The sequence below is a fragment of the Canis lupus genome, chromosome 27, assembly GCF_003254725.2.
Source record: "Canis lupus dingo isolate Sandy chromosome 27, ASM325472v2, whole genome shotgun sequence".
Classification (NCBI taxonomy): Eukaryota; Metazoa; Chordata; class Mammalia; order Carnivora; family Canidae; genus Canis; species Canis lupus.
The window spans coordinates 42634309-42660436 of record NC_064269.1 but is presented as its reverse complement, the minus strand read 5'-3'; the positions used below and the strand labels follow the sequence as shown (position 1 = coordinate 42660436).

The following is a 26128-nucleotide window of genomic DNA, read 5'->3' as shown; positions in this document are numbered from 1 at the left end:
ATAAAGCTTATATTTTACTTGGTTTCTTTTTATTCTTATTGAGTATATTTTTAATAAGTTTTGGTTATTTACTTAGTATACATTCAGAGTGTATGGTCCATCTGAATTCACGATGTAACACTTGCATCTATCAGGATGGTCCCATCTTTAAGTACTAGAGTGCCAAATGATATCAGCTTTAACATTAACAACACAATTTTCATGTAAGGACACATTTTCCATGTAAGATTTCCAGAAATAGGAAATTCTAGGATTGATTCAGCAACTGCACAGTGCCATGAAGGGCCCAGGCGCTTTCCATCTTTCTGCCTTGCTTTCTTCAGTGTGTGGGTAATGTATCTCTTCCTAATTGCAGTGTGGCTGCTACACAGTCTAGCACCAGGTTTTTACCAGGCTGAATCTCCTAACAGTAGGAAAGAAAGTTGGAGCAAAAGGCTTATTACTTTTTGAGAAGCTTTCTCTTTTATTAGAAGGTTGAAAATCCTTCCCAGAGGCTTTTAGTAGATGTTCTCCATGTCTCATTGGCTAAACCAGGATAACATTTCTACACCTAGCTAGGTTATCCCCAGCAAAAAGAAGTGGCATGCTTGGCTTAGGATAATCATTATTTGTCTCATGAGATGGGCATATTGCCTTCTGATCAAATTGGGTGTTCATTAGCAAGTTAGAAGTGAGGATTTCTATTACCAATATTATATTGATTATTACCAGTGGTATTTGTCTCTGGACAGAACCTAATTGACAACTGTGCTTTTAATAAAGATATTCTTCTGTGGAAAGGAAGCTGGGTGTTGCATAGTGCTTGGATGACTGTTCAACTATTGTAATGAGACAGTGAGTGGATTTAGAGAGAAGAAATCAAATAATTTTTTCTTCATTTTGAAGAGGATCTTGAAACTTTTCTCGGGTAAGAAAATAAATACATGCATCAGAATGATTAGATAATGTGAGTCTTGTTTATTTATTTATTTATTTTTAGTCAGAATCTGGAGAAGTGAACAGGAACACGGAACTGAAGAAACTTCGAATTTTTGGGGCTGGGCCTAAGGTCGTGGGCCTAGCAATGGGAGCAAAAGATAAAGAAGGTAAAATCTGTTATTCAGTCATGAAAAGAAATAAGGTACAGCCATATGGTTCTGATAAGATTCAAATAATATTTGAATTGCAGTCGGCCTTGGGATTTTCTTATGAGTGTAAACTTGCAATGTGGTTCCTAGGCAGATTACCTTTTATGGTAGATAATCTTAAATTTAAGGTTTGAGGAAGCATATTATTGAATTTTTGAATTATTGAATTTTTATAATATTTGGAAGAGAGAAATTTTCCTTTTCCATGTCTAACATGTGACACAGAAATTTATAGTTTTCTAAAGGCTAGTTTATGAGAGGATGGTGAAATGAACCATCCTCACTTGGCGATCCAAAGCTTAAACATACATACATACATACATACATACATACATTTATTTATTTATTTATTTATTTATTTATTTTCAAAGCTTAAACTTTTTTTTTTTTTTTTTTTTTTAGCTTAAACTTTTAAATTCACAGACAGGATTCTCCAACATTTAATACCAAAATGTACTGTGGAGAGCTTATGACTTAAATTCTAATTCTGGTTTTGTTATTTTTCCATAATTGCTTAGGTATATTATGCCACTTCTAAATAAACTGCTTGAAGAAAGCCTTGTACTTTCAGTTTAATATGTTTGAAACTTTTCATGAGTAAAATTGCAAATGCAAAGATGAAGTTCCACTATTCTCTCTACATATGTGTCAATTTTAAAACTCAGTTTAACAATGATTGTGTTGGAATTGTTTTTAATGTATATGAATTTAATGAAATGCTATAATCACAAGTTGTATTAATTATTACCCATTTTGTGATAAGAGAAATTAAGTCACAGTTCAGATTGTGGATGAGAACTCTGGAGGGTCAGATGATAGTGTCCCATCACTCTAAAAACATTCAGTGTGATAGGACTTACTAAATACATTATATTTCTTATCACCCTTTTAAGAATTAAGTGCTTTAATTATCTTTTTCATACTTGTACTTACTGCATTGACTGGCAGTGATCTTAAAACTAGTCTCAAATTTGTCACTTATAAGTACTATATCCAAGCAATATAGAATTAGTAGTGAAGCTCTCGAGCGTGATTGCCTGGATTAGATACCCAAATCTGCCACTGACTGGCTGTGTGATTTTGGGCAAGTTACCTAACTTCTCTATAAATTAGATTCTTTATCTTCAATGGGGATAATAGCATATCTACCTCATAGTGTTTTGAGATTTAATTTAAATTATTTTAAATAGTGTCTGGTCCATAGTAGGCTCTCAACATTAGTTTTTACTATTATTATATAACTATTTTTATTTCAAGATGAGGTCTCCCGAAGACGAAAAGTTACCAACAGGTCAGACGCATTTAACATGCAAATGAGACAACGGAAAGGAACTCTCTCTGTTAACTTTGTAAGTGTTCTGAGATGTGTCAGGAGGGAAAGGATTTTTTTTTTAGTTTTGCACTTTTTATCTTGCTATATATTGGTATGCCGTTTAGTTCATTTGGTTAGAAGACTAGAGGGTAAATCTAAAATTGCAGCTCTTGTTTATGTAATGTGAACCTTGCTCTGTCTGTTTACATTGATTCTTCCCCTAAGTCATACTCACATAATACCTTGTGAGAGAATGAATATGAATCTGTAAATTCTTGAGCTGTATTGTAGACCATGTTCAGTATTCATGCTCTTCCAAAGAGTGTTGTGTATAGGAAGGATGACATGGTATATTTTATTTATATAAGTTGACTTTCAAGTAACCTGGATTTGTGGTCTTTATTCTGATAACTTGATACACTTTTATTAACTTGCCTGTAGAAGCATTGAGGAAATTGAGGAAGTTTTATGAAAAGCAGTTTAAATTTATTTAAAAAATATTCAGGATTTAAGTTATGTGTACTCTTCAGCATACATTATTTTGTTTGCTTCAATTAAGGAGTTCCTGGTAAAAATTTAAGTTACTTATTATAGAAAATAGACTTTTATTTTATTTTGTTTGTTTTCTAACAGGTTGATCTCTATGTTTGTATGTTTTGTGGTCGGGGAAATAATGAAGATAAATTGCTTTTGTGCGATGGATGTGATGACAGCTATCATACATTTTGTTTAATTCCCCCACTACCTGATGTGCCCAAAGGAGATTGGAGATGTCCTAAGTGTGTTGCTGAGGTACAAGCCTAACTTTTACAAATCTTGTCTTTAATTAGCAGCAGTGATGCACACATACACACACAGAGTAAACTCATTCTCAAAAGCCCTCACTTTGTTCTTCAGTGTTTAAAATCTCTAGGATTTCTTTAAGAGCAATATTGAATGAAAATATAATTGTATTGTGGCAGCTTACCTTTCAAAAGTTTGTTTTCTGACTGTTGGTTAGATAATTCTGTTAATTGTTGTAGATGAATGATAATTTTGTTCAGAACATTCTTATTCCTGCAAAATAATAAAAATGAAGAGGACTGTAGGTTTCTTTTTTTTAAATTATAAAAATGTAAAAATCAGACATGAAAGTCTGGAACTTAGGATTTATGCATCCAGTTTTCACATTACCAGGTAAACTAATGATATCTGTTTGCTTATTTAAGTTTTTAGTTAATTATACTGAATTAAAAAAATTTATTTATTTTTAAAGATTTTATTTATTTATTCATGAGAGACACTGAGAGAGAGAGGCAGACACACAGGCAGAGGGAGAAGCAGGCTCCTCTCAGGGAGCCCGATAAGGGACTTGGATCACACCCTGAGCCAAAGGCAGATGCTCAAGCACTGAGCCACCCAGGTATCCCAATTATACTGAATTATTCTTACTGAAAGATTAGTGTCCCGAAATATCTAATCTGTTTACTTTTTTTAACAAAATATTGTGATAGAACGTGGAAGGGAAGGAGTTGGCTGGACTGTATCTAGGTGTATTCAAAGGTTTCAGTTATTATTCTCAAGGTTAGATGATTCAGAAGCAGTTCTACTCTGCTAGTTTGTGTTAAGATACTGGTCAGGGTGATTGATGGTGTGAAACATCCATTCCTATAATTAAATATTCTTGGAATACATTGGTGTCTCTCTATCCATTATCTTTCCTTCATCCATGAACATTTATTTTGTCCTTAGCTACATCCACTGAGAAACTCAGAATCGTAGGCATCCCTGGGCTTGATTGCATGTTGGTAGCTCTGCAGGTGTTTGTCTTGGTGTCAGAGCTTAAAAGCCAGTCTTAGGTTCTGAAGCTGTCTTGTTACCATCTTCCTACTGGAAGGCTCTGAAAATGCAGCTGAGGTTCTAGCACATTATTTCCTGATTGTACATTGCAAGTGATTAACACTTGTTTTGCTGTGTAAGGTTGATTGGATTTGCTTCACTTAGAGAAATGATCAAAGAAGGTAATGCCTGTGAGCCTTAATATTTTGTTCAGTTCATTTTCAGTGAGTTAACCTTGGGTATTTCTTGTTCTTAGGAATGTAATAAACCTCGAGAGGCCTTTGGATTTGAACAAGCTGTACGAGAGTATACACTTCAGAGCTTTGGAGAGATGGCAGATAATTTTAAGTCTGATTATTTCAATATGCCAGTTCATGTGAGTATCTATGTTTTAGGTCCATTTGGGGAGGTATGAAGATTTATTTGAGTCTAAAGTTTTTGGTTCGCTTTCATCATTTTTTGGGAAACAGCATGAAAAAGATGATAGAATATTAAATCTAAAGGTAAGGGGCCTGGCATCTGTTTCTTTCACTCGCTAATGTGGCAGTGTACTCGTTTTTGAAAAATCTTCTTTGATCTTTGAATTTTTTATTAGGCTTCTGTGAGTAATCTTTTATAGAAAAGCATGAAGTATGTGACAGTTGCTTTCTGTTTAGTTATTTGTGATATGAAGTTTGCTTCTTTTCCTTGAGGATCTTGGGCTTTTTAAAATCCTTATCCAAAAAGTTTGCCAAAGCTATTAAAATTCAGCCTTAATTTTTGCATTTTCTTTTTTCTCCTTGATGTCCTGGGTCATCTTTATAGTTCTTAACTGGGAAATAGCTTGCAGAAAAAGGCAGTGAAAGTTTATTATGTTTTTCTGACCATCTAATTTGTCTTTAGCTTTTCCCATCCTCGGTGAAAAAACCTAGGACCCTGGTCTTTTCAGTTCTGGAAAATAAGATTTTTTTCACTTTATCATGAGTTTATGTTCACTTTACCTGCATATTATGTTTTAGAAGGTTATGGTTATAGTGAGTTAGTAATCTGTAATCTTTGTTTTCCCTGTGTAGATGGTTCCTACAGAACTGGTAGAAAAGGAATTCTGGCGGCTGGTGAGCAGCATTGAAGAAGATGTTATTGTAGAGTATGGAGCTGATATCTCCTCAAAAGACTTTGGAAGTGGATTTCCCGTAAAGGATGGTCGGAGAAAGATGCTGCCAGAAGAAGAGGTGCAGAGCAGATAGTAGTAATTCAAACTTACCCCAAGTTGATTTACGTTTTGCACAGTAGAAGCTACCTTTCTCTATAATCTTGAGGGTTTATATTCATTTAAAATATTAAATATGTAGGATTTGGATGTTATAAATGATCTGCTGTTTTAAAAACAATACAAGGTACCTTTAAGAATTTAACTTTGCATTATAAAACCAATTTAATTAGTTTAAAACTTTGATTCCAGATAAAAGAATTTTACCTAGCTCTTTCTGTTTGAGAATCTAGAAGATGATTTAAGAATTTAAAAAAATTACATTTCATTGATAGGTCTCAAATTAAGTTTCCTTCAATATCTGAGCAGATAGGTTTTCAGGTATGTTTAAACTGTAACATGAAATCCTGTAACTTTGGGGATGACCCCTGTGTACAGAGCTGAATTAAGATAATCATTCATAAAAAAAAAAGATAATCATTCATTTCTTTTTCTCATTATTTTGATCCTTTTCACTTTTTCTTTCCCTCTATAATTGGCAGTGATTCAGAGTTTTATTTCCTATTAAAAGAGTTACACATGGTTAAACAAAAAGAAAAAAAAGGCGGCTACATAGTGTAATAGGATGTACAGCTAAAAATATAGCCGAGAGAGAGAGAGGCAGAGACACAGGCAGAGGGAGAAGCAGGCTCCATGCAGGGAGCCCGATGTGGGACTCAATCCCCGGGACTCCAGGATCACACCCTGGGTCAAAGACGGCACTGAACTGCGGAGCCACCCAGGGATCCCCTATGAAGCTCTTTGTATCTTAGAATCTAAAGTGTGTCTTTTATAGGCAATATATAATCGGATCTTGCTTTATTAAAATCTAGTCTGAGGGATGCCTTTTGATTAGAGTATTTAGTCCATTTATGTAATATAATTATTATGATTGATCTATGTCTGTCATTTTGTGATCTTACATGTCTTGTGTGTTCTGTTCCTCTCTTTTTTGTAGCCTTTTTTTGGGTGTTAAACAGATATTTTTCATAATACCATCTTACTTTCTCCAGATTTTTTTGTTTGGCTGTATACTTTTTAGTATTTAATGGTTCTAAGAATTATAGTATGCATCTTTTTAAAAATGGTTTTATTGACAATGTACAGCCTACTTCATGTTGATTCTGGTGAATATAGCAATTTTGAAAGTGTCTCTTCATTTTCTACTGTCTTTTTGTGTATTTTTATACATTATATCTACATGTTGTATACATACAGCAACAAAGCAAAGTAATTATTACTTTAAGCCACCTTTTAAAAAAATTAAAAGAAAAAATTCATATATACTTACACATTTACTTACAAATTTATCATTTCTGATGTTCTTCTTTAATTCTTGGGGATCCATGTTACCTTTTGAGTTCATTTTCTTTCAGCCTGGAGGACTGCTTTTATTTGTAGTGTGGGTCTGCTAAGCAATGAATTCTTTCAGTCCTTGCCTATCTGGGAAAGGTTTTTTTTTTTTTTTTTTAATTTTTATTTATTTATGATAGTCACACACAGAGAAAGAGGGAAAGGTTTTTATTCAGGCTTCTTTTAGTCTTTCAGCAGTAAATGCTTCTCAATTTTTGTTTTCCTTTAGTTGATTTCTACTGCCTTGAAATGGTGGTTTTGGTAATTTTGTCCAGATTTATCTTTGTTTCCTGTGGAGGGGAATTGCCCATCATCTTCATATTACCACTGCTGGAAATTCTTTGCAATTAAAAGTCTCCCTCTTACCCAAATCTTCAGTGTGACAGAGGAAGACCCTATTTTATCTTCTTGTGCATCCTTCTAGATATGTCTATATAAGCATTTATATATTACACATCCAAAATTACATATTTCCTTTTATTGACTTGTTTTTTGTTTAAGACTTATTTATTTTAGAGAGTGCATGGTGTTGGGAGGAGGAACAGAGGGAGAGGGAGAGAATCTCAGATACCCCACCAAGCATGGAGCCTAAAGGGGGCTCAACCTCACAACCTTGACATCGTGACTGAGCTGAAATCAAGTGTCACTTAACTGAACCACCCAAGCTCTGTCCCTTTTACATACTCCTTTTTTAAAAAAAAAAAAAAATTATTTATTTATTCATGAGAGACAGAGGGAGAGAGAGAGAGGCAGAGACACAGGCAGAGGGAGAAGCAGGCGCCCCTTAGGGACCCCGATGTGGGACTCGATCCCTGATCTCCAGAGTCATGTCCTAAGCTGAAAGCAGAGCTTAACTGCTGAGCCATCCTGGCGTCCCTTACATACTCCTTTTTGAACAGAAATGGAATATACCACTTACATGGTTTGTACCTGATTTGCCTTTTGTTTTCTGTTTTTGAGTCCCTTCAGGCCCTATCCAGTCCATCCTAATTCCTTATAGAATTACCTACCCAGTTTATTCATGGTACCATCTCATTGTGTATTATGCCAACCTATATCTGAGCAGTTAATATGTGTTGAGTGAAGTTTTCATTTTGTTTTGTTTTTATGATCAAAAGGTGTATCTTTTGACTTTTTTCTATTCTTTTAGCCTTGTTAATTGATTTTTTTCCTCCGTGAAGGTAGAGTACAGGTTACAATAATCAGGTTAGGATAATATAGATTAGAGAATACACGTTGGGTTTTACCAAGGGATAAAAAGAATGATTACAATAGATGGAGAACAATAAATTATATATGGGTGGTTTGTATAAATATAAAGAGATGCATCAATCTGAGTTTCTTTATACCCTCCTGTTGCCAAATGGTAAGCAATTTAAATTACTGGAAAGAGTAATATAATAAATTATAATATATAATATATATTGAATAATATAATAAATTACTTCATTATATATAGCTCTTGCCTTTTTCTGAATTTTGTTTGTTTTGAATTTTTAAGTTGTTTTTGAATGTATATTTATATCTTCTAATCTTAGAGACGATCATAGAATTTTTGATTATTCTGACTGTTAAACCTAATGATTAGTAATATACATATTAATCCTTTTCCATGTTTGAGTTTTGAATGGATATTCATTTATCTATTTCTACTTTTTTTTTTTTAAGATTTTATTTATTTATTAGAGACACAGGCAGAGGGAGAAGCAGGCTCCATGCAGGGAGCCTGATGTGGGACTTGATCCTGGGTCTCAAGGATCACGCCCTGGGCTGAAGGCGGCACTAAACCGCTGAGCCACCGGGGCTGCCCTCTATTTCTACTTTTGCTGTATTCACCTTATGAAAGAATGTGGAGAAGTGCTGGGCTTTAACCAACGGTAGTAAGCAGAGACAGGTAGTACAACTTTTTTTTCTAGACTGGGTCATTGATTTACCATTTATTTTCTAAGCAGTACTGTTTTTCTCAGGATCCTGATTTTGTGTTGAAAGATGGAATGAGAGAACCAATTTATTATAAAAGGATTTTTTTTTAATAAAAGGATTTTAAGGACTAATTAGACTGTGTGTATAAAACCTTTGGACTTTTTAGGGGCATATGGGTGGCTCATTCAGTTGAGCAGCTGACTCTTGGTTTCAGCTCAGGTCATGATCTCCAGGTAGTGAGACTGAGTCCTAAGTTGGGCTCTCTGCTCAGCGAGGCATGTGCTTCAGAATTTTCTCTCTCTGCCCGTCCCCCCAAGCGCGTTTTCTCTCTCTCTCTCTCTCAAATCTTAAAAAAAACAAAAAACAAAAAAAAACAATTGGAGTTCTTAGATTTATTATCAGTTCATTACTCCTCTCTGAAAGTTACTATATTAGAATAGCATATAACTACTAGTTTTTCACCAGGAGTTATATATTTACGTTGAACTTCTGTATGAGTTGCTCTTGATAGATATCTGCTAGCATATTTCTCTGGTATCATGGTTTACTAGGAAAGTACTTCTGAAGCTAATATATCAGTCTTATAAAAAAAAATCTGTCTTGGGGATCCCTGGGTGGCTCGGCGGTTTCGCGCCTGCGTTTGGCCCAGGGCGTGATCCTGGAGTCCCGGGATCGAGTCCTAAGTTGGGCTCCTGGCATGGAGCCTGCTTCTCCCTCTGCCTGTGTCTCTGCCTCTCTCTCTCTCTCTCTCTCTCTGTCTATCATAAATAAAAAGAAATCTTTAAAAAAAAATCTGTCTTATAAATATAGTGTGCTCTACCAACAAGGCTTCTGAGGAATAAAAATAGGCATAGAACCTGAAACCTTGGAAACATTTTTTTCTTCTTGTTGTTGCTCCCATAATAAATCCTTGACTAAATTCTTTAATTCATTTTTCATTTTTTGTAGGCTTGCCCTCTTTTTCCTTTTTTTTTTTTTTTTTTTTTTTTGCCCTCTTTTTCATACTCACTGCTACCATCCTTGTCTAGGTCCTATCACATCATGTTGGGATGCTTGTCATAGTCTTACTTAATGACTACTTGTGTTGGGAGTCCCTAAGACGATCTCCAGGTTCCATGATTTTTTGGGAAGGACTCATGGCTGTGATTTATTATAGTGAAATAATGCAAAGAAAAATCAACAAAGGGAAAGATGTATGGTCCAAGTCCAGAGATAACCATGTAGAACCTTCCAAGGGTCCTCCTCTCCCAGTGGAGTTACACAGGATATCCTAATATCAAATTGACAATATGTATGAAGTGTTGCCTACTAGGGAAGCTCATGAGAGGCTTAGTGCTCAAGGTTTTTATTGGAGGCTGATGACATAGGCACTCTCTGCTTAACACATACTAAAATCCCAGACTCCCGGTGGGAATGCAAGTGTACATTAACCACGTTATACAGTCTAGGCATCATGAATCACTCTGTATTAGTGTAGGGAACTGTTTATCATATACATTTGCAGATACCAGCTGATAGAATGTTTGAAGGCTTTTTGAAGAATAGCAGTCTTAAGCCTGTTAATGTTAACCATTTTCTGCTTACTGCTTTGCTTTTATTTAAAATTTTAGGGTTGGAAGGTCTTTGGGAATTTTAAAATTTAAAATTTTAAATTTTAGGGTTGGAAGGTCTTTGGGAATTTATTATGCAATTCTATTTTTGTTTATGTTTGAAATTTTTTTTTAATCAAAGGTTTAAAAATCCTAAAGATACTATGTTTATATTGTTTCATTTTTCAAATTCTGTTTTATTTCCCTTGCGAATACAGGATAAAATCCAAGCTTCTTAGTTTGAATCTTAAGATTAAAGGTCCAAGGTTCTTCTTTTCTAATCTTATTTCCTATATTTCTGAGTGTGACTATTCCATTCTTCTTCTTCACCATCCAGAACAGTATATTTTCTCTCTGTCATTTACTACCAAAGCTTATCTGTTTTTCCAAACTGTACTCAGGTTCTTCTTTTTCTATGAAGTTTTCTTAATGATGCAAACCTATGCTGATTACTGTTGTTCTCTGAAGAACTAAACAAATTACTCTTTTTTTAAAAATTTTTATTTATTTATGATAGTCACACAGAGAGAGAGGCAGAGACACAGGCAGAGGGAGAAGCAGGCTCCATGCACCGGGAGCCCAATGTGGGATTCGATCCCGGGTCTCCAGGATCGTGCCCTGGGCCAAAGGCAGGCGCCAAACTGCTGCGCCACCCAGGGATCCCAAGAAATTACTCTTTTATCTGTATGTGGAGCTTAATATATACAGTCTTGTCTTGAAACTTTTGTATGTAGGCCTTGTTTCTTCAACTAGATTCATTATGTTTTCAGACAACTGACCAACCAACTAAAAAATATGTTGAGTAGTATTTCTTGAAAGCCTTTTGGTTGTGTCTGACTTCAGATCAGGTCACGATTTTAGGGTCCTAGGATTGAGCCCTGGATCAGGTTCTGTGCATTCAGTGGGGTGTCTGCTTTTCCCTTTGCCCCTTCTGCTTGTGTGCTCACTCGCTTTCTCTCAAATAAATAGATAAAATCTTTAAAAAAAATAAAACAACTGAAAATCTTTTTAAAAAAGCCTTTTGAGGTATGGATCATATGTCTTTACTAATTCTTTTTTTTTTCAAAGATTTTATTTTTAATTTTTTAAAATTTATTCATAGAGAGAGAGAGAGAGAGAGAGGCAGAGACACAGGCAGAGGGAGAAGCAGGCTCCATGCAGGGAGCCCGACGTGGGACTTGATCCTGGATCTCCAGGATCACACCCCAGGCTGCAGGTGGCGTTAAACTGCTGCGCCACAGGGGCTGCCCATGTCTTTTTTAATTCTTAATGGAATTCCTACTTAAGCTTGTGCTAGACTTTCTTATTCTATCCTTTGTGACTCTTAACTATTCATAGAGTTTTCATTCTTTTGTGCTACGTTATGGATACTAGATACCCTCAAATCTGAGTTCTCGTTGACACATTCTCTCTTCAGCTTGGTCATTGGCTGTTAAACCTCTTACTTTGCAGGTTTTATTTTTTCAACTCTGTATTATGCAAAGTTTTATTTTATTTTTTTAAATAATTTTATTTATTTATTCATGAAGGACACAGAGGAGAGAGACCGAGGCAGAGACATAGGCAGAGGAAGAAGCAGGCTCTATGCAGGAAGCCTGATGTGGGACTTGATCCCGGATCTCCAGGATCATGCCCTGGGCTGAAGGCAGGTGTTAAAGCACTGAGCCACCCAGAGATTCCCTAAGCAAGGTTTAAAATGTATAAAAATACACATAATGATGAACTTCCCTCCTTCCCTTAGTACCTGGCATCCAGGTTCAGTATTTAACAACTTCCTAAAGAAGGCAGTTGGATTCTCTTATCTATTTCTGCATTCACTCTGTTGTCAATCTGTTGTGATGTCACATTATCATGTATCCTCTGGAAAACTCACACTATGTTCCTGTGAGAACAAGAGCGAAAAAAGCAAATAATATCTTTCAATTATTATGAAAATAGTTTGACTTTGCAGATTCCCTGAAATAGTCTTAGGTTCCCTAGATCCCACATTGAGAACTGCTCTCCACAAGGATGATAAGCACTTGAGGGCTTTACTTACATGGTTTCAGGGATAGGTTTTTGAAACTTGGTGTCCAGTCTTTATAACTGGTCAGAAACTTCAATGAAAACTCAGACAAAAAAATAAAATAAAATAAAAAAAAAAAGAAAACTCAGACAAGAGCTTTCCTTTTTTTATTTTTTTTAAAGAAGTTGTTTTCTTTTGTTTTTTTGTTTTGTGTATGATAGCTAGAATTTTTTTTTTTTTTTAAATTTATGGTAGTCACACAGAGAGAGAGAGAGGCAGAGACACAGGCAGAGGGAGAAGCAGGCTCCATGCACCAGGAGCCCGACGTGGGATTCGATCCCGGGTCTCCAGGATTGCGCCCTGGGCCAAAGGCAGGCGCTAAACCGCTGCGCCACCCAGGGATCCCAAGAGCTTTCCTTTTTGATTTTGGCTTCCCTTCCTTTCTTTGTTTCTGGAAACTTGAAATTCTTTTTTCTTTTGAATTCATCTTGGAAACAAATGTTTTTGTTATTGTTAGAATTTAATATTTCTGGATGTGTTTGTAGTGGGGGTGATAATGGTTGACTTTCTGCATCATCTAAGTCTTTGGTGTTGGTGTAAATGGAGGATTATGTGTCTTATTTTTTGGTTTCATAGTATCTGACACCATTCTATAAATATGTGGCAAACATTTTGAGAAGTTAGGCTACTGAGGGTAAAATGAAATATAATCTTGAAATGAGTCTCACATTATTTTACTAATGAGCCAGGGAGGAGTGGTTTAAAAAATTGCTCATATGCTTCAGAATAAACCAGAGGTATCTGAAATAGTTATTTCAGGGAAAGGGAAATCTAAATACCACCTAGACAGGAGATAGGATTAAATAGATATAAAAGTTACATGTTGCAGGGAGCAAAGAGCACAGATTCTATGGACTAGATTATTGTGAATATTATATATAATTTTTACTTTTTTTTTTTTTTAAGATTCCCTTGACATTTGTATTGGACACTTGTCCTTTCTGATCTTGTATTTATTTACATCTTTTTTTTTTCTTTATAGGAATATGCACTTTCTGGTTGGAATTTGAATAATATGCCTGTCCTAGAGCAGTCTGTTCTTGCACATATTAATGTAGACATCTCTGGTATGAAGGTGCCATGGCTCTATGTAGGAATGTGTTTCTCTTCTTTCTGCTGGCACATTGAAGATCACTGGAGTTATTCTATCAACTACTTACACTGGTACGTATGATCTTTGTTATATGCTAAGTAACCTTTTTAAAGGTGTAATAATGCTAGGTATGTATTAGTAAGTACTGAATTTAAAAGTATTTCCTACCCAAAGTAGGATAATATATTGAGAAATGTAGAGGTCCTAAGTATATATACATCTCAGATACCCTTCCCTTTAAAGTATGTGCATGCAGCAGAGCCTAGAGTTTTAAACCAAATGATACTTATTTGGAAATCATTAAATGATTTTTTTTAAAATAACATTTTCCCTAAAAATGCCTGTTACATGTGTGTTCATTAAACGGTTTGGGTGAATTCGTGTCTCCCCACACACTTGCCCAGTTCCTTGTCCATTATTATAATGTCAATTAAATGATATTTTTCTCCATTTGGAAGATACTACTCAAATCACACTGCATAGTACTGGAAAACTAAAGTGATTTTGTTTCTCTGCTTTGTCACCGTGCTATGTAATATAACTCTTAGCTACATATGGCTATTTAAATTAGTTAAGATAAAGTAAAGTGTGTGTGTGTTGTTTTTTTTTAAGATTTTATTTATTCATGAGAGACACATAGAGAGACGCAGAGACATAGGTAGAGGGAGAAGCAGGCTCCCTGCAGAAAGCCCGATGTGGGACTCGATCCCCGGACCCTGGGATCATGCCAAGCCACTGCCTTAGGCAGATGCTAACCACTGAGCCACCCAGGTGTCCCAAGATTAAATAAAATTAAAAATGTACTTTGTCGGTTATAGGAAACATTCAAGTGCTGTATGGTCACAGTTGACTAGGGCCCCTGTATATTGTCCAGCACAGACCTAGAACATTCTCATTATTGCAGTATAAGTTCTGTTGGAGATAGCACTGAATTGTATTAGGATTAGGAGATTCAGTTTTTTATAAATAGCATCACTCACTAAATCCATTTCCTAGGAGTACAACTTAGTATTATAAATGAACTCTAGTCCACTAAAGTCTAGTGCATTAATGATGGCAAGTTTTTGGTCTTTAAAATTTGTAAATGAGACAGGGGTGCCTGGGTGGTTCAGTGGTTGAACATCTGCCTTCATCTCAGGCTGTGATCCTGGAGTCCTGGGATCAAGTTCCACGTCGGGTGCTCTATGGAGTCTGGTTCTCCCTCTGTGTCTCTGCCTCTCTCCCTGTGTCTCTCATGAATAAATACATAAAATCTTAAAAAAAAAAAAAAAAGATTTGTAAATAGAACTCTTTTCAATATTTCAACAATTTCTAGCCTTGCTTTAGTTTGTTGGATAGTAAAATTCAACTTAATGAAGTTATGTGAAGGTCTTCTACAGAGTGTTGACTTCAACTTTGATCATTGTGGGGATAATTGGAATGTCTAGTGGACTTGGGAATCAAGGTAGTATGTCAGTATTTTTTGGAACAATGTTTATTTTTTGTATAGTGTCTTTCCTATTTGAAGATACTATTTATTGATTCACCTTAAAGAGTTTATGTGCTTTGGATTGCTTTTCTAATAGTAGTGATAAGTATATATTTACCTATTTATATACCTTTGCCTTACCTCCTATTATGAACAGATTTAAGAGTTAGTTTGCCAGAATTCGGGGTGTATAATCTGTGACCATGGAACAAGGCAATATTAATTATAGTTTAGTGGTTTTGAATGAGAGATCCTGGCCTCGTTAATACCATGCTCACCTAGCTAAACAGTTATTTCTTTTGCTAGGGGGGAGCCAAAGACATGGTATGGTGTGCCATCTCATGCTGCAGAACAACTGGAGGAGGTGATGAGGGAGCTGGCTCCTGAGTTATTTGAATCCCAGCCTGATCTCCTGCATCAGTTAGTCACCATCATGAACCCTAATATACTGATGGAGCATGGTGTGCCGGTGAGTCTTTTTGTGTCTCTACTTCTTTTTTTGTGTGTGTGTGTGTCTCTACTTCTAATATTTTAACTTGAAAGTTATGTTAGCGGGGATCCCTGGGTGGCACAGCGGTTTGGCGCCTGCCTTTGGCCCAGGGCGCGATCCTGGAGACCCGGGATCAAGTCCCACATCGCGCTCCCGGTGCATGGAGCCTGCTTCTCCCTCTGCCTATGTCTCTGCCTCTCTCTCTCTCTGTGACTATCATAAAAAAAAAAAAAAGTTATGTTAGCTTTTCATTAGACAGAAGCACAACATACCTTGTTTTGTAACTGGAAGCAAAAGAACATGTCGTATAGCCAAATTAGAATTTATATTTCTTTAGTTAAGAAAGAGGTGTTTTAAAGTATTAATCATACTTTATATGTAGCTATCTAATAAAATAGCCTTCTGTTTTCAGTAAACCATTATATCCTGGTTTTGACAGAAATCTTGTATTCTTTACTGTCTGTGTTTAGCTAAACTATATTTTAAGTAATACTTATCTTTGAAGATCATATTTTATAGCTTTTTAAATATGCAATAATGAAATATACTATAAAAACCTTTACTTTTTTCAAAAAATATTTTATTTATTGATGAAAGACACAGAGAGAGAGAAGCAGAGACACAGTCAGAGAGAGAAGCAAGCTCTATGCAGGGAGCCCGATGTGGGACTTGATTGCAGGATTCCAGGATCACACCCTGGGCTGAACCACTGAGCCACCCAGGTGTCCCCTTTTTTGTTTTTTTTTTAAAGATTTAATTTATTTTAGAGAGAGAGAGAGAAGGTGAAGGGGGGCAGAAGGAGAGAGAGAATCTCAAGCAGACTTCCCACTGAACATGGAGCTTGACAAGGGGCTTGATCCCACTGAGATCATGACCAGAGCAGAAACCAAGAGTTGAATGCTTAACTGACTGAGCCGTGCTGGAGCCCTACCTTTTTTACTTTTCAAATTAGTTATGACAATGATCATTAAATTTAAGCCACTACTACAAAGTTTATAAATTTAGTACATTTGGTGTATACGGTCAAATATTCGTCACAACCTTAATGAGAAAGTAGTTTGAGTAATAGTACTGTTAATTTGTCTTTATGTTTTTAGAAGATTTTCAGATTATTTATTCACTTATTTATTTTTTAGAGGGGAGGGGAAGGGCAGAGAGAGAGAATCTTAGGCTATATGCCCAACGTGGAGCCTGACGTAGGGCTGGATCACATGACCCTGAGATCATGACCTGAGCCAAAATCAGGAGTTGGACACTTAACCAGTTGAGCTACCCAGATGCCTAGTGTTAGATTGTCTTTAAAGATATTATTTATTAGAGAGTGGGTGGGTGTGCAAGTGGGGTGGGGGGTGGTGAGGACAAAGTGAGAAGCAGACTCCCCACTGAGCAGAGACCTTGATGCAGGACTTGATGGGATCATGACCTGAGCCAAAAGTGGGGTGAATTTATACTAGCATCTGGGACTTTTCTAAAGACATATAGTTTTGGAGTGGCTGGGTGGCATGCATAAACACTCTATAAATAAATAAAGACACAAAATATTACCATAAAAATAAGTGGGATTCAGGAAAACTGATTTTGGGGATATCTCCATAAAATGTGATCTAATTAATTAGTTAATTTCCAAAAAAATAATTATCCAAGAATAGGAGGAAATTCCATCTTTTTGTTATTGACAACAGAAGGATAAAAGGAATAAAAGAAAAATTCTCTTAATTGTAAAAATTGTATTAAGTTTCAGAAACCAGTAGCCCAGTGAGAGTAATGTTTTGTCTTTGAGAATTTGTCTGCTACTTCTTGTTATGGATTATTGTAATTTGTTATCAGTGACTATTTTAAGAAGGTAGAGTTTGGGCTGCTGCTTGAACCCTGGTACTGTTTTCTGAAATGTGTAGGTGAATGCTTTACTGTTTTAATTTTAGAGAATGCGTCTGAAAGTGACTGATAAAAATCTCTTCCTCTTTTTTGTTGTTTTATTTTGTTTTGTATCCCTGTTCCCACTTTGCGTTTAGGTGTACAGGACCAATCAGTGTGCTGGCGAGTTTGTTGTGACGTTTCCTCGTGCCTATCATTCTGGATTTAACCAGGGCTACAACTTTGCTGAAGCTGTGAACTTCTGTACTGCTGACTGGGTCTGTTCTATAGCAAGTAGCTGTTGTACGTCTACTAACACCCCTGGAAAATGCATCTTAGTTGCCTTATTTGTTTAGCTGGGGAGGGGAGGATTCATGAATATTTCAGTAGAGAGTGAAGTGACTGTTGTAATTTAGAAAGTTCAGTTTGAGTTTCCATTACAGTTTTTATTTGGAAGATTTTATAGTTCTTTACTTCCCATCCATTCATTATTTTCCCCATTCTGTTTGAATTTTAAGTGAGCAGTTGATAGGTTTTGAATCTTTCTTTTCTCAGAGACAATGGTTCCTCTAGTCTTTGCTTCCTCTTAGCAACTTGAGAATTTTTTTTTTTTTTTAAGATTTTATTTATCATGAGAAACACAGGAGAGAGAGAGAGAGAGAGGCAGAGACACAAGCAGAGGGAGAAGCAGGCTCCATGCAGGGAGCCCGATGTGGGACTCAATCCCAGGTCTACAGGATCATGCCCCGGGCTGAAGGTGGCGCTAAACTGCTGAGCCACCTGAGCTGCCCACAACTTGAGAATTTTATAATGAAACTAGATTTTTTTTTATGACCAGATCTTTTTAAGAATTCATTTTACCCATATTTTCAAATATCTCAGATTATTATTTTAAAAAGTTAAAAGTTTTTTTTAAAGATTTTTATTTTAAAAAGTTTATTTTAAAGTTTTTATACCTTTATTACTTTCCTTCCTATAAACAGGTTATTTTTCTCTTCCTACGATTTTGTGGCTTTTCAATTTCTTTTTAAAATCTTATTTTAAAGATAACTATAATACTGAGATCTCTATATTTTTGTTTAAATGATAATGCCAATGAATGCTATTTTGCTTTTTTGTATGAGGTGGTTATCAAAAATTAATTAGTTGTGATTATGTCATATTGGTTGGGAAAAGACTGCAAATTTATGATTCACTCTTTGACTTTATTTTTCCTTTAGTATTTTTTTTTTTTTGATCTCCTCTCAACATTTGGGGAGTTGTTATGTTTTGTTTTGTTTTGTTTTGTTTTGTTTTGTTTTTAAGAGAGTATGCAGAGGGAGAGAGAGAATCTTAGCAGGCTCTGCCCTGAGTGCAGAGCCTGATTCGGGGCTCCATCTCATGATCCTGATGTTAGGACCTTGAGATCGCAACCTGAGCAAAATCAAGAATCAGACACACAACTGACTGAGCCTCCCAGGTGCCCCAAGGAGAAATATTTTTTAGTAAATGGGTCTTATGTTTTCTGTAGGTACATAAATTTATTAAATTTCATGATTTTTCTTTCCTTGGTTAACGAATGATGAGTAATCTGATCTAGTAATTTAACACTTATTATTAGGCTTAGGAAGTAACAGAAGCAGTACTGAGCTTCGGACTTTCCCTTGGGTTTGAGCTCTGTTTTTTAAAATTCAACTAACATTTGTTAAAATGTTTATGATTTACTTGCTTCTTGGCTTGATGTAGGTAGGAAATAGAGATAATTCAGAAATGGATTAGAGATGGTTTCTGCCTTTAATGTGTTTACTGTTATTGATATGTGGCTGTGGGCAGCTCTTTTAATTTCACTGGGCCTAACTAAGTTTTTTACCTGGTAAATAAGTAAAGATACTTTAGAGATTCGCTTAATAAACTCAGACAAGTTAGATGATATATGTAGGAATCTTTGAAACTCTTTAGAAGAATGGTGTGGTAGAAATGAGTTATTGCAGCCTTAGATTGGAATAAAATGATATTACTAGGTTTTATAGGTCATAGTGGGCAATCAGTTCTATTTTATGTGGCTTCTTTAGATTATAATAGTTAAGATCTGCATATCTTCTTGCCATTATTAATAAGCCATATGAGAAATGTTTAACAAGTAGATATTTATGAATTAGGAAATGAAAGAGTTGTATATTGTTAATAGACAAGATAATTGCTAATCATAAGTATAATTATTTGTTTGGGAAAGATTGTTCCTTTAAAAGAATATGTAGGGGCACCTGGGTGGCTCAGTCAGTTAAGCATCTGACTCTCAATCTCAGCTCAGGTCTTGATCTCATGGTCATGAGGTCAAGCCCAGCATTGGGCTCCCCACTGGGTTTGGAACCTACTTAAAAAAAAAAAAAGAGCATGGAAACACTGCTTGATTCAGAGATAGTCTTATATTCTCAAAATGTGTTTCCTGTGATTATCTTCTGCCTTTCTCAAAATGGAGGTGAATTCTAAAAATTTCTTAAAGATCCGTTTTCTTATTTTTTCTTTCATATCGTAGTTTTCTTTTTTTTTTTCATATCGTAGTTTTCAAATATAAACTAAAACTCTGATTTAAACCACCCAGTTCGGGATCCCTGGGTGGCACAGCGGTTTGGCGCCTGCCTTTGGCCCGGGGCGTGATCCTGGAGACCCGGGATCGAATCCCACATCGGGCTCCCGGTGCATGGAGCCTGCTTCACCCTCTGCCTATGTCTCTGCTTCTCTCTCTCTCTCTCTGTGTGACTATCATAAATAAATAAAAAATATTAAAAAAAAAAATAAACCACCCAGTTCTTTCACTGGACATGAGGATATAAGTTGGGGAAAAGTGGAGAGAAACATTGAGGTTGGGGGGGAGGAGGAGCAATGGAGGGAGTGTGTGTGTGTGTGTGTGTGTGTGTATACAGGCACACCTTGTTTTATTGCACTTTATTGTGCTGTACATATATTGTTTTTTGTTTTTTTTTTGTTTGTTTGTTTGTTTTTTACAATTGAGGGCTTGTGGCAACCGTGTGTCAAGACAGCAGATCTGTTAGCACCATTTTATTTATAAAATGGCACCACCATAGCATTTATTCACTTCATGTTTCTGTGTCACATTTTGGCAATTCTGGCAATATTTCAAACCTTTTTGTTATTATTTGTTGTGATCTGTGATTAGTAATTATAATTTGCTGAAAGCTCTGGTGATGGTTAGCATTTTTTAGCAAGAAAGTATTTTTGAATTAAGGTGTGTACATTTTTTTTTTTAGACAATGCTATTGCATACAAAATAGACTACAATATAGTGTTGTTTTATAAGCACTGGGAAACCAGAACATTCATTTGACTCACTTTATTGTAATAATTTATGGTGGTCTGGATCTGAACCCATAGGATCTTCAAGGTATGCCTATATAGTATAATGAGTGTCATGATTTGGTTAAAGAAATTTTTAGAATTTATCTTAATGAGCGTGTCTGATGATTTATGAAAAGTGATTAGTGATTTATTTCACTTAAGGGAGAATAAAGTACATAATCTCGTGATTTCACTTTGAATTCTCTTTAGGCCAGACAGTTTTTTTTTTAAAGATTTATTTATTTATTCAGAGAGAGAGAGGCAGAGACATAGGCAGAGGGAGAAGTGGGCTCTTCACAAAAGCCTGATGTGGGACTTGATCCTGGATCCCTGGATCACAACCTGAGCTGAAGGCAGCAACCCAACCACTGAGCTACCCAGGTGTCCCCAGACAGATGTTTTAAAAAGAATTTCAGGATGCTAAAATGTAAACTGTCTTTTGCTTTTGGTTCTTAGAATAAATTAAGAGTGAGTTAATGTGAATTGCTGAAATAGTGCTTTTTTTCTCCCCTTTTCTGTTTTCTTTTTTTAACTTTTAATAACATCTCTGCTTTTTGGTCTGTGGAGACTTTTGTGCTGAATATGTCCACTTAACCCTTTATTACCTGAATGTTTTTCTTTTTACTTTTTTTTTTTTTTTAAGATTTTATTTATTCAGAGAGAGAGAGAGAGGCAGAGACACAGGCAGAGGGAGAAGCAGGCTCCATGCAGGGAGCCCGATGTGGGACTTGATCAGCCAGATGTGGGACTTGATCCCGGGTCTCCAGATCACACCCCAGGCTGCAGGCAGCACTAAACCGCTGCGCCACCGGAGCTGCCCTTTCTTTTTACTCTTAAGGCAGCTTATGTTAGATTGTTCTAAAGGAGTTTGCTTCCTCATTTAAATATCAAGGAACTTGTATTTCTTGTTCTCCATAATGAATAGAAAACCTATATAGTAGCATAGGCTAGAAGCTTAGCATCTCAAATTGTGAAAATTTTCTGTGGGAAGGCCTTTGAAATTCCTGCTAGGCCATAAAAATTTAATACTTACAGTTACCTCTTATATTTAAATAGAATTTGTTTTTCTCTGATAAAAGAGAAGATCTGTTATTCTGCCTCTTTTTTATGATAAAAGGATAGTGGTTTTGTTCTGGAATATTTTATAAGCAAGCGATTTAATTTGAAATTCTTGTTTATAGTTGCCCATTGGACGTCAGTGTGTCAATCATTACCGGCGGCTAAGGCGTCATTGTGTCTTTTCACATGAAGAACTCATTTTCAAGATGGCAGCAGATCCAGAATGCTTAGATGTGGGCCTGGCTGCCATGGTGTGCAAAGAATTGACTCTCATGACTGAAGAAGAGACAAGATTAAGGGAGTCTGTTGTTCAAATGGTGAGTTTGCAGGTCATATATTCTGTATTTGATACTGCTCAGAGAATATACTAAAAATTAAACTTGTAAAAAGAATCCATTTTCATCTTTCATCTTTGATTCCTTTAGAAGTTGAACACAAAAATCACAGGTTTGGAGAAGGTATATGTGTGTATACATATGTTTACACACATACGTTTTTAAAGATTTATTTATCTCTCTAAAGAGAAAGAGCATAATAGGTAGGGGCAGAGGGAGAGAGAATCTCAAGCAGACTCTGCTGCTGAGCATGGAGCCTCACGTTCAGGCTTGATCTCACAAGGTCAAGACCTGAGTTGAAACCAAGAGTTGGGTGCTTAACCAGTTGCCTGACCTAGGCATCTTGGAGGAGGTATATTTTTATACTTGTTATTTTGGGTTCTACAAATCGAAAAGTTTTAGGAATCTTCATGTCATCTCTAGATTTAAAAAAATGGAATCCTGTCACATTGAATTTCTTAGGTATATATTTATTTTTAAAAATCTTTACATACAGTATTATTTCTTTAAGAAAATTCAAATCCTTTCCTTTTCTCTGAGCTTTGAAATAGAATAAAAGTTGTGTTTCTGGTGATTTCAGTTGTTCCATTGTATTGATCTGGGTTTTTTTTTTTTTTTCCTCTTTCTAAATAATTTAACGATGTAGTGAGTAGGAAGTACCGAATAACCAAGTGTTGGGATTTCTTCTTTTTCTTTTTTAACTCCCTGTTTGTAAGCCAGTTGAATTTCTGATGGAGTTCCTTATAGTGGTGGTAGCTGGGCAGGGGATGGCCATACCCTTCCCACAAGTGCTGGGATTTTGAATGTTTAGAATAAACTAGATCTTTGTCACAATCAAGATAATGAACATATCACCTTCAAAAGTTTTCTTATGCCCCTTTGTGATCCTTCCTCCTTATCCCATTCCCCGTCTTCGCTAATCCCAATTGCACCCCTATCAGGAAAATACCAGTCTACTTTCTTTAGTGTGCCTTTTTAAAAAGTGTCTTATTTAAATTTTAATTTAAAAGTATAAACTTTATAACTTTTGTTTACTTTCTTTCACTTAACAGAATTACTTTGAGATTCATTTATGTTTTTCCATGTGTTAGTTGTTTATTCCTTTTAATTGCCAAGTATTATATCTTCACTTATGGACATTTTAATTGTTTTTAACTTGCTTTTTATGATTAAGCTGCTGTGAACATTTCTGAACAAATTTCTATGTTGACATATGCTTTCATTTCTCTTGGATAAATACTAGAATGAAACGGCTGGGTCATATGACATGTGTATGTTTAATTTTTTCTAAAAACTGCCAAATTGTATTCCAAAGCAGTTTTTACAGTTCTGCCAGGAATAGGAGAGTTCCACTTGTCCTGCAGTCTCACTGACACTTGGAATTTTAACTTTAGATATTCTAATAGGTTTGTCATGGTCGTTCATCATGGTTTTAATTTTAGTGACTAATGATTTTGAATACCTTTTATGTGCTTAGTTATTGTCTATGTATCTTTGAGGGAAGATTCTGTTCAAATCTTTTGCCCAACTTTTAAAACTTGGGTTGTTATTGAATTTTGAGAGTTCTTTGTATATTTTAGATATAAATTCTTTATTAGATAGGTGATATGACAATATTTTCTTCCAGTATGGCTTATCTTTTTTTTGAAGAACAGAAGTTTCTTTTTTTTTTTTTTAATTTTTTATTTATTTATGATAGTCAGAGAGAGAGAGAGAGAGAGAGAGAGAGAGAGAGGCAGAGACATAGGCAGAGGGAGAAGCAGGCTCCATGCACCGGGAGCCCGATGTGGGATTCGATCCCGGGTCTCCAGGATCGCGCCCTGGGCCAAAGGCAGGCGCCAAACTGCTGCGCCACCCAGGGATCCCCTAGAACAGAAGTTTCTTTGGTTTATCGATTTTTTCTTTTGTGACTTGTGCTTTTGGTTATATCTAAGAAATCTTTGCTTAACTCAAGATCACAAAAATTTTCTCGTATGTTTTCCAGAAATTTTACAGTTTTAGCTTATACATTTACATGTAGGGTCACTTCAAGTTAATTTTTGTATATGGAGTGAGGTATAGATCAAAATTTGTTTTCCTGCATATGTCACTTATGATTTTAAGCCCTTTTCTGAGAATACTAATTTGAGATCTCCTGTTCTGGCTTAATTGGTTTTATTTTTATTTTTATTTTATTTATTTATTCATGAGAGACACAGAGAGAGGCAGAGACACAGGCAGAGGGAGAAGCAGGCTCCATGGAGGGAGCCCAATGAGGGACTCGATCCTAGGACTCTGCGATCATGCCCTGAGGCAAAGGCAGACACTTCAACTGCCGAGCCATCCAGGCATCTCAGAATCTTAAAAAATAAATAAAATAAGCAATTTCAAAGTACTATGTTAAATTTGAAGCTAGCGGAAGTTGGTTCATGAGGATTAAGAAAGAAATCATCTCTGTACCACAAAATGCAAGGTGAAACCGCAAGTTATCCAGGAGATCTAACTATGTTCATCAATGAAGGTGGCTACACTAAGTGCAGATTTTCAGTGTAGATGAAACCACCTTCTATTGGAAGAAAATGCCATCTAGGACTTCCATAGCTAGAGAGAAGTTAATGCCTGGCTTTGAAGTTTCAAAGGAGAGGATGACTCTTGTTAGAGACTAATATAGCTGATAACTTTAAGTTGAAGCCAGTGCTCATTTACAATTCTGAAAATCTCAGAGTCCTAAGGATTGTGGTAAATCTAACTCTGTGTTCTATAACTGGAACAACAAACCCTGGATGACAGTATATCTGTTTACAGATGGTTTGGACCTAGTGTTCAGAGAAAAAGATCCTGCTCATTGACAATGCACCTGGTCACCTAAGAGCTGTGATGGTGTTCAACAAGATTAATGTTTTCATGCCTGCTAACAGAACATCTGTTATTAAGCCTGTGGATTAAGGTGTAATTCGACTTTCAGGTCTTATTATTTAAGAAATACATTTTGTAAGGCTTTAGCTGCCGTGGATAGTGATTCTTCTGATGGATCTAGGCAGAGTACATTGAAAATCTTCTGGAAAAGATTCACTGTTCTAGATGCCATTAAGAACATCTGTGATAGGGGATCCCCGGGTGGCTCAGCGGTTTAGCGCCTGCCTTTGGCCCAGGGCCCGATCCTGGAGGTCCGGGATCGAGTCCCGTGTTGGGCTCCCGGCGTGGAGCCTGCTTCTCCCTCCTCCTGTGTCTCTGCCTCTCTCTCTCTCTATGTCTATCATAAATAAATGAGTAAATCTTAAAAAAAAAAAAAGAACATCTGTGATAGATGAAACAAGGTCCAAATAACATGAACAGGAGTTTGGAAGAAGTTTCCAGTCTTGGCATGGATGACTTTGAGGTGTTCAAGACTTCATTGGTGGAAGTAACTGCAGATGGGGTGGAAATAGCAAGAGAACTAGAATTAGAAGTAGAGCCTGAAGATATGACTGAATTGCTACAATCTCATGATAAAACTTTAGGAAATGAGGTGCTGCTTCTTATGGATGAGCAAAGAAAGTGGTTTCTTGAGATGGAATCTACTGCTGGTGAAGATGCTATAAAGATTATTGAAACGATGACAAGGGATTTAGAATATTACATAAAATTAGTGGATAAAGCAGTGGCAGAGTTTGAGGATTGACTGCAATTTTGAAAGAAGTTCCAATTGTGGGTAAAGTGCTATCAAACAGCATTGCATGCTACAGAGAAGTCACATGGGAAAGAAAGCGATGATATAGCAGACTCCATTGTTGTCTTTTTTTTTTTAAGATTTTATTTATTTATTCATGAGAGGCACAGTGAGAGAGACAGAGAGAGAGGCAGAGACACAGGCAGGGCCCTCGGATCACGCCCTGAGCCAAAGGCAGACGCAACCACTGAGCCACCCAGGTGACCCTGATCAAATTTCTTTCTAAGGACTCTTTTTTCTATAAACTTAGCTTCTTCCTGCGCCCTTGAGACACTGATCTCCATTCTTTCTTTGCATATTGTGTACTTGGCTTTCCTATCTTGAAAAAAGTCATTTTATTTCTTCCCAAAAAACTTCTGGAGTGGTTTTCTGTGGTCAGTACCCTTATAT

At 36.1% G+C, this 26128-nt stretch overlaps 1 protein-coding gene across 3 annotated transcripts in view; it reads left to right on the top strand.

Annotated features, from left to right (window-relative positions):
• The window catches only part of KDM5A (lysine demethylase 5A), an 86239-nt gene that overhangs the window by 19369 nt on the left and 40742 nt on the right, over positions 1-26128 (top strand). For all 3 annotated transcript variants that reach the window (XM_025461758.2, XM_049102891.1, XM_025461757.3), the window contains exons 6-14: positions 980-1085; positions 2385-2476; positions 3073-3231; positions 4514-4633; positions 5310-5468; positions 13398-13579; positions 15283-15445; positions 17479-17598; positions 21838-22032. In XM_025461758.2, the coding sequence (XP_025317543.1) occupies positions 980-1085; positions 2385-2476; positions 3073-3231; positions 4514-4633; positions 5310-5468; positions 13398-13579; positions 15283-15445; positions 17479-17598; positions 21838-22032 (1296 nt within the window). The remainder of the gene's footprint in view (positions 1-979; positions 1086-2384; positions 2477-3072; positions 3232-4513; positions 4634-5309; positions 5469-13397; positions 13580-15282; positions 15446-17478; positions 17599-21837; positions 22033-26128) is intronic.